The 14,875-nt window shown below is 36.0% G+C and overlaps 1 protein-coding gene across 1 annotated transcript in view; it reads left to right on the top strand.

The window, feature by feature from the left end:
- LOC148944813 (uncharacterized) overlaps positions 1-14,875 on the top strand; it is a 59,836-nt gene that overhangs the window by 18,639 nt on the left and 26,322 nt on the right. Inside the window, exon 3 of the mRNA XM_089100150.1 lies at positions 7,518-7,716. Coding sequence (XP_088956276.1) covers positions 7,518-7,716 — 199 coding nt within the window. The remainder of the gene's footprint in view (positions 1-7,517; positions 7,717-14,875) is intronic.

Below are 14,875 nucleotides of genomic sequence, written 5' to 3'. Positions count from 1 at the left end.
GCCTCCTTCTCTCTAGAAGTATTTACTTGGCCGTGAGAAACATGACTCTAGACATGTTTCTTCAGGTAGAAAAATAATGGATAAGTAGGCCTATCGATTGTATTTCTGAATACTGTATACAGCTACGTAAAACTTTACGAAAATTGGGGGGGGGGGGTCAAATGTGGTTTTTAAGTCCAAAGAGGGGCAAATATTTCGTTTTCTCAATAAAAATACCATAAAAAGGTATTTTCAATGAAAATACCGCAAAAAGGCACATGCTTCCCTCTGACCGCCCCTCTCCTATCTCTATTGACGCCGATCTTGTAGAATCTAGTAGAATCATATAAAAGTTCTTGCAGAATCACATATCTTATTTAGAGACCTAACCAGGGAAGGGGGCTCGGTCTCCCTAATCCTAAGTTTCTCAAAATTTTGGGCACCTGCTTCCCCCCCCCCCTTTACCCCGCCTAAAAAAAATCCAGCATACGTGTCAGATCGCAATCCTTGAGCCATAAACTCTGTTTATCACCCCGCCAACGGTTTACTGCAATATGTGCTTTACTGGAATGAATACACATTTTAAACGTTTTCCTCTATACCTTTTGTAACGAATACGGAATAAATTTTGTTCGTTTTCAGTTTTAATGTTGCTCCTAACTTTTAGTTGAAATATATCGAGAAAAATAAGAGATTTTAGATAGAGAGCTGAAACCATCTTAGAATGGTTTTACGAAGTGTGAAGTTTAAAGGCATGTTTTTCATCAAGATTGAGACCCTTGTGAGGGCCCTCCCCTACCGTATTTTTCTTAAATTATGCAAGTCCCGTGCACTACTAACTTCTAAAAGGTAAATTTTCACTCAACGAACTAAGGTGCTTGGTATCAGTATAGGCGATATATTACTTGATGAAGCTGGATAGTTCTTTTTGGAATTAATTTTTTACAGTTCAGTTACTATCGACGAGGCTCGGTGTTTATTCCTTAAACGGTTGCACACGCTTTTTGAAGCATCTTGACAAAAAAAGACAAATAAACTTTGACAGTGTTGATTGTATTGTTAATTGTAGCGTGAATAAATGGGGGTTGCTTTCGGAATAACCCCTCAAATTTAGAATAATTCCGCTTCGATTTAATATCCGTCTCTAGTGTCATAAGATAAAATTTTGTTTATATATATTTAGTCATGATATTTATGGTGCAAATATGGTATCATAACTGAACACTAGCAGCGCTGATCCTTAATTTTACGCCCATTGACCAGGCATACACGTCCGATTGTCAATCATTCATGAGTATGCATTTGATTAATAACTCTATTGAATTCTTCCAGGATAAGTAAATCTAAATAATATTTATAGGAAATGTTTGGTATCTTTACCTCGCATCGTATTAATAAAGGTGCCAATATCAAAATTTAAAACTTAGGTTAAATCTTCGTCAAGGAAAATTTTTATAATGTTAATGGTGTTAATGGTGATAATCTTAAAATCAAGCAGTTATATTAATACAATTTTGAAAATGATTTCAACGAAATATCTGAATTTCAGATGCCAATTTAGGCTGAAAATGCCCAGACCTGCTACAAGTACAAGTAAATGATGATGATGATGCAAATCGTATTTATAGTAAATTATAATCTCAACAATACCTCACATAAAAAATGTGAAGAAAACACATTTTTCTTTGAGGAAAAATGTGAACCTTTCAATGACTTATGAAAAACGTTGATAAAATAAACATAAAAAGCTTACCATCTTTGACAGATAATAATGGTGTTCTTTCCAAGATACATCAAGTATGCCATTTTACCCGTATTTTATAGTTGTACCAAAAAATCAAAACTAACAAAATATGAGGTAAAATTATAGTGTCGAAAAAGGGACAAAAATTGTGTAAACAAAAACCTAATTTCCTTCAAGAGTTAAAGAAGTTTTACCCGAGATTAAACCTTAATCATACAAAAATGGCAAGGAATTTTGAAGACTAGCAATCCCCTTTTTTGTGTGCAACTGTCTGTAATGAAGTTAACCCCTCCTAAAATCTCCGGGTCTACCTATTAAGAGTTCTCTTTTTCAGCTGGTATTTTTTTTTTTTAACTTGGAATACTGTACTGCAAAGAGGTATTTGACAAGAATTTTAACAGATCATACATTTTCACATGAATAATAGAACAAGTAAACAAATGGCAGCGGAAATTTGATGCAAAATGATACATTAGGTAATTTCGAAGACCACACTGCCTTTCCATGGCGATAAATAAAAGTTCGAATAGGGATAAATTCTTTTACTGCACAGTGATAATAACATTCAAAAGATATAGTGAAATATAAGATATATTTCTGCTGCTATGCCTATGTCTTAACCTGACTGGCAACGCTGTTCTCACTCATTGACAGATTTATTCTTGGCTATCTATCTCCACTCCAAAACTCAAACTCCCTCCTCAACTCTCTCTCATTCCTTTTTCTCGCACATATTTACAAATACAATTCGAATTCCAACGATTATTTCTCTACTCTAATTGTTTTCAATCATTCAATTTCCATTCAGTTTGACTCCTCAAACCTTGCAAACAGATCATTTGTTTTTCAATTTCTTCTGCTTCACGCATAACGGCACGCTGAAGTTATTAGGACTTTAGCCTTAAGTGAGTGGTTCCCAACTGATTTCGGCCCATACTCCCATAGGCTTTTCTAAAATCATGATCCCCCTCGTGATATTTATATTTTGTTGTTCAAAATTTTACGTGTATTCACCTTAAGGTCACTTAAAAGCCCAATGGGGTTTGGTACATGAACTGGATATTTTTTTTCTCAGGTCGCCCTCTAGGCATTTTTTTTTTATGTTAATGAAACAAAAAAAATTGTCTATGTAAAACACCTTTTATGCAACGCATGACAATGTTGCAATAGAATAGTTAAAGAATATGGAATTGGACTTTACAGACTCTACCGGCGTTGTTGATCTCCGTTTCGTGGTCCTTCAGCCAGGAAGTGTAATGAGGGGCTGGGGCCCAGCGATCCAGTGCTTTCACAGGACGTTGTTGCAATAGAGTACAGGAAAACTAGCCAAAATATGGGTCGACCCCAAACAAATTGCAATAGAAATGATTTTTATACCATGTTGTAGAGAAAAAAAAAAGCTCAACAACATATCCAAAGCTGCACATTCTAGGTAGAAGCAAAACTAGTTTGTTTTTTGGCTTTTCGGTTTTTCTGTATATGAAGTACCTGATGTAAAATGAAGAGCTGAGCTGGAAAATGAAAACAAATTTGATGTAAAATGTACCAGAAAAAAGTTTCATAATCATCAACACATGATTTTACCGTTCGAATCGTTGTGACCTCTTGATAATCCATACTATCAGAAGGCAACTATTCTAACATAAAATGATGAGTTGAGCCCAAAAATCAAATTTACCTGATGTAATGTCTCTACTAGAACACCTGTTTTATATTCATCAATATGCACTTTTTATTTTCATTTCATATGTTTCTTTCAGTATTTACTGCCACCAATTCGTCGATTGTTGATACAAAAAAAAAGTGGGCTAGTAAATTATGGTTGGCTCGTTTAGAAGACGAGTTAACGCACAGAAGGCAGCTGCACCTCTTTCATTACCTTCGTATGCAATAGATTATATCAACGTTTCGTCCCACGCTTTGTCCAAGTGATTTCTCGGATAAAGCCGTAAGCTATTCTGCTTTCCGAGGTCTTTCTCGAAGAGAGTTCCGGTGCTGTTGAATCAATTCTGCAGCCTAAAAAAATATTGGAACTCAGAAACCTGTACACAAAGCTTATGAACAAAGAAGCGGCCGTCGCGGATAAAGAAGGAAACCCTTCCCTGGAAAAAAACAGTGGGATTCTTCAATAGGAAGAGCCTGGAACTGCTCCAGTATAGAACCTCGAAACTGTTGTTCCAATACTCCAACAGGGTATCCATACTGCAAAATTTCTTAAGAGCCGAAAGATCAGGGTCATGGGATCTCCACTTAAAATCCATCTCTGACATACTACCTAGTCTGGCGGCATCTGGGCACAACAATTACACAAAATCCTGCCAGTTTTACATCCAGCGTATGGTCAAGCTCCGAGAAACCCATCCTGCCGTTTATCAAGCCTTCCATAATCGGACGCATATGTTCAGACGTTCTGATAGATTCTGGGCTGGGCTGTCCACAGATCTTGTCATTGTGCAGGAGCTCATGCGTTGTCTCAAAACTGTTGGTGGCCTTACCGATGGAAGTGGTATGACAGAGGTTCAAAGGTCTTTATGGGTTTTGTCTCGACCAGTCTGTTCTGCATTAAATCTTTTGATGGACGGGTATGTCACAGGTTTTCTATGGAACTAGTGAACAACATAAGGAAACATCCGAGTCGAGGTGGCTACGACACTGTAAAGACACCTAGATCGTTATCGATTTCCTTGAAAAATGATCACCGTTTAATGGGGATCTTCAACTAAGAAACATCACTAACAGTCTGATAACTTACGAATCTGTTAAAGTCGAATATTTTACAGATTTAGGCTAAGAAATTTTTGACTCCGTGTTTGGAAGGTTGGTCACTGATTTTGTATTTTGACGATCGCAATGAGCAGGTGAAATTGCCACAACACAGAATCCACGTGAATACTTGAAAAGACTGGACCCCACTTTCCTGTTTCAGTGGTTAATCTCGCTAGCAAAGAGGATTAATCTCACGGAATCTGAGTACTTTCAACACGAACTGTGTTCCTACCTGGCATCACTTTTTGACAGTTCTTGCATGCTCCGGTCTCCGAACAAGCCAGAGTTTGCCAAGGTTCTAGCACAGGGTTACAATCTTGACGAGCATTGTATTCCCCTTTCAAAAGGCAATTGATCTACCATCGACAGTGGAGCTCTTCTGTTCCGGATTCCATGGTTCAAAATCGAACGATACTCCAAAATCCTTCACCACTATGGTACTTACTTCACCAAAAATTATCAATCTGCCACTATTCTGTTCAACAGCTACGATGGTGGAGCTACCATAAAGGATATGGCCCAGACAAAAATAAATCTTATAATCGTCCGTGAGATCTTCTTCACATCAGATATGCAGCTGAAGGTAAAAAAGGATGATTTCTTGTCCTGCAAGAAAAAAAAAGCCAGGTTTTATAACACTACCGTCAAAGGAGATGATACTAATCTTTTGGTTCTATTGTGTTATCATGGTGACCTATCAAGCAAGAAACTATTCTTTGCACCTGAGCCAAAGTCGAACGAAGCTCCCCGAATGTGGGATATTCACAATTTGAAAGATAAGCTGGACGAGGAGACATGTCATCTGATTCTTTTTGCTCACGCCATCGTAGGCTGTGACTCTGCTTCCCAGACTCACAGTGTGGTACAAGGCCTTGCACCGAAGAAGCTAATGACAGATGCCCCTTTTCATACATCAGCTGTAGTTTTCATGCTGAAGTCATCTTCAAAGGAGGAAGTAAGGGTTGCTAGAGAAGACGCTCTGCTCATGATATCTGGCTCATCAAAAGGAGGATATCTGAATGAACTCCGCAGGAAAGTTTATAAAAATAATGTGACTACTGCAAGCACGTTCGTCCACCCAGAACAGTTACTACCAACTTCTGATGCGGTTAAATTCCACAGTTACAGGGTTTTCTACCAAGTTCAGGAATGGAGTGGAGATCCTGATTCTGAACTTAAAGCTGAGGAATGGGGTTGAAAAAATAAAGATGACTTCTTGTACCCATTGACTCTGACGTCCTATTAGTCCCTCGTCTGCTTCTGAAAATCGTCAAGTGGTCCTGTCAACTGGCATGTAGCTCAGCGAGATTTAACTACCTTAAAAACGTTTTAGCTTGCACTGCAGCGTGTAAAACGTGCAAAAGGACAGCATAGTCTAACTTTCCAAGAATTGAAAGCTATAACGATGAGGAGAACTTCGAAGCTTAGATATCTGAATCAAAAGAATAAGTTGTGAATACTAGTCGGAGTTTGATTCTGTCTTTCAAATGTTCATGAAGTTGATTCGACAATTTTGTCAGTTGTGAAGACTAGTCAGTGCGTATATAATAGTTTAATCTAAGATTGATTTTAAATGTCGGCCGCTGAAAACTAGTTTAATAAATGATTTCCCTTTTCTAATATAATTTTAATGTTTTAATAAACATCTTGCAATCGTCTTTTTTAAGCCGACCCATCAGGTGATGGAGCCAGTGACGATCAGATTCAGGCTAACTAATTATTAGATCTCAAAACCGACAATTTAGCCAGCGAAAGTTGGTCTTTTTAAGAAAACGGGGGTCACGACGACGAGAAGCGTAAAAATATTGATGATTATGAAATTTTTTTATATACCGTACACCAAATTTGACTCCATTTTCGCTTCATCTCGTCTTTTTACATCGGAATAATAATTTAGTTCAAGAAAAATGAACAATTACCAGAACTTAATTTTTTTCTTAGGAAAGTGAGAAAAGTGATACGGTACGCAAAAAAAAACTAATTTTGTGTCGACCTAGAATGTGCAACTTTGGATATGTAGTTCAGCTTTTTTTCTCTACAACGTGGTGTACAAATCAATTCTGTTGCAATTTGTTTTTTACCTACAATCGACGAATTGGTGGATAATAAGTGCTAAAAGAAACATGTCAAATGAAAATAAAAAAGTGCATATTGATAAATATGAAACGGGTATCCTAGTAGACACTACATCAGGTTAATTTGATTTTTGAGCTCAGCTCATCGTTTTATGTCAGAATAGTTGCCTTTTGATAGTATGGCAAAAAAGAGGTCACAACGAGAAGGGTAAATTCACATATTGATGATTATGAAACTTTTTCTGGTACATTGTACATCAAATTTGCTTTCATTTTCGGGCTTTGCTCTTCATTTTACATCGGGACGGTATTTCATATACAGAAAAAACGAACATTTATCGACAGTTCACTTTTTTTCTAGAAACAACTGAAGGAATTGACATTAAAAGCAAAAAAAAAAAAAAAAAAAGTTTTGCATCGACCAAGAATGTGCAACTTTGGATATTTTGTTCAGATTTTTTTTTTCGCTACAGCATGGTGTAAAGATCATTTCTATTGCAATTTGTTTGGGGTCAAACTCTAGTTTACCTGTCCTAATACTATCATATAATCCTTTTGCTGTGACCCATCGATGGGGCGTGCACCCCACTTTGGGAATTACGGCCTTAGGTGTAGCACTAGTCAAAATTTGTTGGAAAAGAGGCCTATTCAAAGGTATGCGCAGAAGTTTTAGGTGTGCTGCTCTTGTTACACTTGGTTTTATCATGGTTGTCAACTTTGAAAGGGCTTGCGACAAGAGACACTCCCAAGATACCAATTAGAGGGACTTCCCCTCCCCCCTCCCACCGATAAAAGATTAGAAGTGAACGGCAAATTCCATTGTTATCTTTTAATGCATTTTAATATAATTAAACGTAAAACTGTGAAGCTGAGTTCCACCTAGAAAATCATTAGATTAGTTTGAGTCCGCGAAATATATTCAAAGCCATTGTTAAGGTGTTTGAACTTCTCAGGTCAGCGACGTGGGAGGCATCTACCGAATCCTGCCTGTTAAGCGATAATGATCGTCATTCAGTTACGTTTCGTGGAGGCTTTTCCGCCTCCAATGGTAGTTTCTACATGGAGTCCAATTGTGTTGATGACAATGTTAAGCTTTGCGATTTTGTCAAAAAGGAAGGAAGAATATTGAAGACGGTTGACGCGGTTTTTGAGGTATTTTTGAATCTCTCTATGTTATTTTATTCAGTGTGCTGATGAGAATAAGCATCATTTACCAACGTAACGTTTTTTACAATAGAAAAAAAAAATCTTAATATATGATTTGTTAATATAAGGTAAAAAAAACTGTCTGAAAGGGGAGAAAGGACATGAGTAGGCATGAAAACGAGCTTATGTTGAACGTAGATCTATGCTTTTTGGTGAATATGGTAGAAGGGGGGGGGGGAGGGGCAGTGAGTCATTGTTTAGGTGGGGATAGGGTAGATTCCTAACAAAGTACATTTTAATGGACGCACTGTTTACTCTTCGTGATGCTTCAGATAAATGTTGAAAGAGGTTGGGGTAATTAGGAATTAATTAAAAAGTTTCTCTATACAGCTAAAATATTACATTCCCATTTTTTACCAGCGCAGAGGTGGAAAAGGCAAGGCAGGCCATCATCAGCCCCACCAGGAAACTTATTTGGGGTGGAATACGCTATTCGAAGTTTAGCTATTGGCAATTTTAACCGGCGATATTTTTCTTTTTCTATTTATATGAGGTGTTTTCGCGTATTCAAAAAATATGCGTAAAGCATTTATCGGTGAGGAAATCCCTTTGTAGATGCATTGATGGCTTCACATATGTAGAAGATCAAAAGTCTGTCTCCTCCTTAGCTCCTTACTCTTTACTGTGATGTTTGGCTTTTGTCCAAATTTTTAAAGAAAATTTGCAATTGAAAAAAAAAAAACTTTTCAAAGCAAACTTAAGGGTTTCAAAACTTAAGGGGGCAGTCCCCCTTATATACAAAGTAGTTTCTATTTATTTTAAGTCTTAAACTTTCTCCTTACTTTAGTTGGAAAACCTTTTCTATTTGTTTAACTAGATTTCAAGAAAATGTACAGTATAATGAATTCAATACTTTTGGTAACGAGGAAAAAAGATCGATATTTCAATGATCTTTGTTTGGATTTTGTTGGGTAATCAAACAACTCGTGGAAACGAACTGTAAGTAAAGAGAAATTATTACGTATATGAGAGGGGTCGCCCCCTCCTCAATGCCTCCCTCTTTATATTTTGCCCAGATTCTTAAAAAACGACTCCTGAAACACAAGGTTCGTTTAATTAGAGCAATACGTAACTTTTTTTAAAGTGCCGAAAAACTCTAGCCTGAAGATTGAGATGCTGAAGAGGGGGTAACCCCACTCATATACGTAATAATTTCTGTTCGTTTTAAGTCTTAATGTTCCTCCTTACTTTCAGTTGAAAAATCTTGTTTTTTTTTTTTTTTTAATTTAATGATGCTTAGAGACAAACATTTTTTTAAGGGCAATGGAAAAGCTATTTCAAGTAAAGTAAAAGTATAAAAAAAAGAAAAAAATAAGTTAATTACAAAAAAATACACAGAACAATAGCCTACTTACAAAAACTAAGCTATGAACTCCCAGCAGTCAGTTCCATTGAACGAAGCCGGAGCGTTGGATGGATATTTTTTTAAAATATCGACAGTTATGAGCTTGGTTATCAAAAAACAAAACATATAATGCCTTTAGACTGCTCAGTGTTTATAAAAAGTAACGCATTATCAAAGTAGGTTGTTCAAAGTTAAACGTTAAAACTAAGATTAAGAAAATCACATAAAAATTTTTATTCAATATTTTTAACTTAATTTTGAATACCAAAAACCAATATATTTGAGGTGTATCTGTGCTTAAAGGTGTATCTGGTAGTTTCATACTTCTGAGGCAATTGCAAAAACAGTGTACTATAGTCGTTCTCGAGGATGGAACCAGTAGGAATCTGGACGATCAAAGTATATTTGAATATATATTCAATATATTTTCGATATGCCCTCCTACACACACACATTCTATACTAATCTTTAATATCCGATGGTTTTGGGATAACCCAATTTTCTGTCCCAGAATTTACACTCAATTCCAGTTCGGTCTTCTTCATGTCTTAATTCTAGTTTGATAATGTCAAATGGTAGAAACCAGCACCCTGCGGTGCCTTGATCGCTTTTGTTACTTGATTAAATAAAAAAAACAAGTTTTTTAAACTGAAAGTAAGGAGCGACATTAAAACTTAAAACGAACAGAAATCATTCCGTATATGAAAGGGGCTGTTCCCTCCTAACCACCTCGCTCTTTAGGCTAAAATTTGCCTCTGTCTCACAACTTTATTTTTTAAAAAAATAAAAAACTTTAGCGTAAAGAGCGAGGATTTGAGGAGGGGGCAGCCCCTTTCATATACGGAATAATTTCTGTTCGTTTTAAGTTTTAATGTCGCTCCTTACTTTCAGTTTAAAAAACTTGTTTTTTTTATTTAATTTCTGATCGTTTTTTAGTTGATGCAGCTTTTATTTTTGCTCGCCGTCATTGAATAAGTAAACAAAATTTGCATAAAAATTCTACTTTTCTTTTGCTAAATGGCTGTCTTTAAATTTGGTTCTGACGTAATTTACAAAATCACTTACGTAACAACTTCTATATTCGTACATTTTTCTTCTGGCAAAAAATACAAAGTTGCAGATTTTTGCAGATATGAGCTTGAAACCTATGTTATAGGGTTTTCTGATACGCTGAATCTGACGGTGTGATCTTTCACTTGTAGGGGCCCCTCTTTAAAAAATCGAGTAAATTTTCTCAGGCTCGTAGCCTTTGATGAGTAATACTAAACTTAATAAAATTCATATATTTAGAATCAGCATTATAAGCCCATTCTTTTGATACATTTATTGACATCAAAGTTCCGTTTTTAAAGTTTCGCTTACTATTGAGCCGTATCGCTTGTTTTTTTTATTAATGTTTTTTTTATTACGTATATATTAGGGTTCTACCCTTAGTCAATACCACGCTCTTTAGGTTAAAAGTTAAAAAAATTTTAATTCACAAGCCCCTGAATCACAAAGGCCGTTTAATTTGAATAGATAGCTCTTTTGAAAGCACTAAAAAAACTGTAGCGTAAAGAGCGAAGTATAAACTTGGGGGAGAACCCCTCATATACGTAATAATTTCTGTTCATTTTAAGTTCTAATGTTGCTTCTTACTTTCAGTTGAAAGTACTTGTTTTTTTTTAAATTTAATTTCTGATCGTTTCTTAAATAATGCTTGGAAATCCGGCGCCCCCTTCATATAAATGTCCCTCACCCCAAAGAAACATCCTCCACGGAAAGATTATTGCGAGTAGCCCCTCCTCCAGCCCCCCTCCCCCCCCACCAGAAAAAAAATTCTTCCTGAAAATGTCTTTATACTTCCCAATAACCAATACAATATGTAAGCAATGGGCAAAGTTCATATCTTGCAGCCCTTCCCCTGGGAACTTTGGGGGATTAAGTCATCGTAAAAGACACATTTATCAGGTTTTTGATTATGCTAAACACAACGGCTATCTAAAAAATTTTAATTGTGTGATATTGAGAAAAAAATGAGCGTGGGAGGGGGCCTAGTTACCCTCCATTTTTTTTTGGTCACTTAAAAAGGGAACTAGAACTTTTAATTTCCGTTCCATTGAGCCCTCCTACGTTATTCTAGGACAACTGGGTCAATATAATTACCCCGGAAGAAAAAAAAACAAAAAACAAATAAACTCTCACCCGTGATCTTTCATCTGCCAAAAAATTCAAAGTTCTATATTTTTGTAGATAGGAGCTTGAAACCTGTACTGTAGGGTTATCTGATACGATGAATATGATGGTGTGAATTTCATTAAGTTTCTATTGTTTTTAGGGAATCTTTTCCCGTTTTTTAAAAAATCAGCCAAATTTTCTCAGGTGCTTAACTGTTGATGGGTAAGATCAAACTTGATGAAACTTATATTTTTGAAATTAGATTTAAAATTTGATTTTTTTGATGTACCTATTGGTACCAAAATTCCGTTTTTTAGAGTTTCGGTTACCATTGAGCCGGGTCGCTCCTTACTTACAGTTCGTTACCACGAACTGTTTGAAAGGGAAACTAGGTATTTCCATTCGGATGAGCTCTGTCTCGGTGTGTTATGACCTGTGAATCGATGTGATTTTCCCTTAACGCATACAAACAAGCAAACAAACGTCTTTTAAGATTATCGTTCTCATGAAAAAGAACAAAAAGCTTGTGTTTTTTATGTTCCAACGTTCGGCTCTGCGGTCCTCAACATGTTGTATTGCGTAGGCTCTAGTGTTGTTCTCATCACAATTGCTCCCCCTTTTCACTCTTTCTAAAATGAAGCAAATTTTCTCATTCCATTAAATTTTAATGGATAAATGCAAAATTAAAGATATTTACCTGCTTAAAATCAAGATAAATGGTAGATCTTTTGATATGCCTTAACAGAATTTCCTTGTTTAGAGTTTCGGTTTCTATTCAAACGGGTCTTTACGTGCAGTACGTTACCACGAACTGTTTTGATTACTTTCTTATTGAATATGCCTATTGTGGCTGACAGAGAAGGGGATAGACAGACCAGGACTTTACTAACCTTTGGAGATCGAAGACCAAAAATTTTGGCTCTTGAAGTGAAAATTGTTTTCATAGATCTATGGCTGAAAGGCAACAAAGAATTTAAGGTCAGAATGGTCTCAATGTTTGCAATTTTGTCAAATATTAGCAAAAATCAAAGTTTGATTTTTAAAACCAGTCTCATGTACATATCTATCTCTTATAGCATTTATTGCGAGCATGTCGTGTAGCAATATCTCGTATAGCATGTCTCGTATAGAAAAATCAAAGTATGATTCTTAGAACCAGTATCATGTACATATCTATCTCTTATAGCATTTATTGCGAGCATGTCGTGTAGCAATATCTCGTATAGCATGTCTCGTATAGAAAAATCAAAGTATGATTCTTAGCACCAGTATCATGTACATATCTATCTCTTATAGCATTTATTGCGAGCATGTCGTGTAGCAATATCTCGTATAGCATGTCTCGTATAGAAAAATCAAAGTATGATTCTTAGCACCAGTTTCATGTACATATCTATCTCGTATAGCATTTATTGCGAGCATGTCTCGTATAGCAATGTCTCGTACAGCAAAAATCAAAGTATAATTTTTAGCACCAGTCTCATGTACATATCTATCTCTTATAGCATTTATTGCGAGCATGTCGTGTAGCAATATCTCGTATAGCATGTCTCGTATAGAAAAATCAAAGTATGATTATTAGTACCAGTCTCATGTACATATCTATCTCTTATAGCATTTATTGCGAGCATGTCGTGTAGCAATATCTCGTATAGCATGTCTCGTATAGAAAAATCAAAGTATGATTCTTAGCACCAGTCTCATGTACATATCTATCTCTTATAGCATTTATTGCGAGCATGTCGTGTAGCAATATCTCGTATAGCATGTCTCGTATAGAAAAATCAAAGTATGATTCTTAGTACCAGTCTCATGTACATATCTATCTCTTATAGCATTTATTGCGAGCATGTCGTGTAGCAATATCTCGTATAGCATGTCTCGTATAGAAAAATCAAAGTATTATTCTTAGCACCAGTCTCATGTACATATCTATCTCTTATAGCATTTATTGCGAGCATGTCGTGTAGCAATATCTCGTATAGCATGTCTCGTATAGAAAAATCAAAGTATGATTCTTAGCACCAGTTTCATGTACATATCTATCTCGTATAGCATTTATTGCGAGCATGTCTCGTATAGCAATGTCTCGTACAGCAAAAATCAAAGTATAATTTTTAGCACCAGTCTCATGTACATATCTGTCTCGTATGGCATTTAAAAATTTCACAATTAAGTTAGAATGTTTGTCCATTAGTGCAGAACTATACCTGCACATGTGATAAATAGTGCAGATATATTTTCCTTTAAAATTGGGAATAAGGGATGCCTCTCCATTACTCCCAATTAAATCAATCAAAAAGTGTCCTGGAAGCCTTTTGGGTATTTGAATAAGGCATGCCTCCCCTTAAATGGATCAAAAGTGTCCTGGAAGACTCTGGGGTATTTGAATAAGATATACCTCTCCCTTAAATCGATCAAAAATGTCCTGGAAGACTTCGGGGTATTTGAATAAGATCTGCCTCACCCTTAAATCGACCAAAAAAGTGTCCTGGAAGACTTTGGGGTATTTGAATAAGGGATGGCTCCCCCTTAAATGGATCAAAAGTGTCCTGGAAGCCTTTGGGGTATTTGAATAAGGCATGCCTCCCCCTTAAATGGATCAAAAGTGTCCTGGAAGCCTTTTTGGTATTTAAATAAGGCATGCCTCCCCCTTAAATGGATCAAAAGTGTCCTGGAAGACTCTGGGGTATGTGAATAAGATATACTTCTCCCTTAAATCGATCAAAAATGTCTTGGAAGACTTCGGGGTATTTGAATAAGGTCTGGCTCACCCTTAAATCGACCAAAAAGTGTCCTGGAAGACTTTTTGATATTTGTACTTAATGATGCAATTTTTTGATGAGGGGGGGTGGCTTGGTCATTGCTGGTTCTTTATCACCTCGTATACCCCTCTTGCTAATTCTGGATTCTTATTCATGATTTTAAATATCACAGTGATTATTTAGTCGCGTTTGATAAATAGTTTTAAATTTTTATTTGAAAGTAAAAGAATAGTTTAGCTAAATATAGGGGGGGGGGGGCAAAGACTCTTTTTTAATGAAAATACAAAAAAAGATATGTTTCAAAGTGTGGGAGAACATTTATGTTTTTGCGATTTTTTAGAGAATATACTAAATAGCGCATTTTTTCTAAATCTGGGGTGGTATTGCCATACCCTAAAGCTCCCCTGCCGTTTGTATACGATCTTGCGTTGTGGCTAATTGACGAGCTAGAATCTTCATTATATGCAGAACATTGCTTACTTTTTCAGTTAATTATAGTATGTATTATTTTAAATTTACAAATTAATTTTAACAAACCTAACAATAGAGAACCCAAATCTCGCATTTACCATGAAGTTAAAACTAGCGGGTTTCTTTTCATAAATTAAATGTCTTTGACTGACCAATTCTTTCAGTCCTGCTAACTATGAAAAGAGGAAGAAAAGGCGAATGATTTGTTACACAACTTTGAATTGCGTGGGTGATTTGGAAAAATGAAGCTAGCGGTGTTCTTAGTTTTTCTCCGTAGTAAACAAACCAGAAATAAAACTGGTTCATCTTGTTTCAATAAAATACGGTATACTGAATCACTAGATCATAAGTTCAAGGTTATTCAAGC

This window comes from Artemia sp. Qi Xiang Cuo, chromosome 14 (assembly GCF_049724085.1).
Source record: "Artemia sp. Qi Xiang Cuo chromosome 14, ASM4972408v1, whole genome shotgun sequence".
NCBI lineage: Eukaryota > Metazoa > Arthropoda > Branchiopoda > Anostraca > Artemiidae > Artemia > Artemia sp. Qi Xiang Cuo.
The sequence above is the reverse complement of the archived record's forward strand: the minus strand, read 5'-3'. Positions and strand labels throughout refer to the sequence as shown.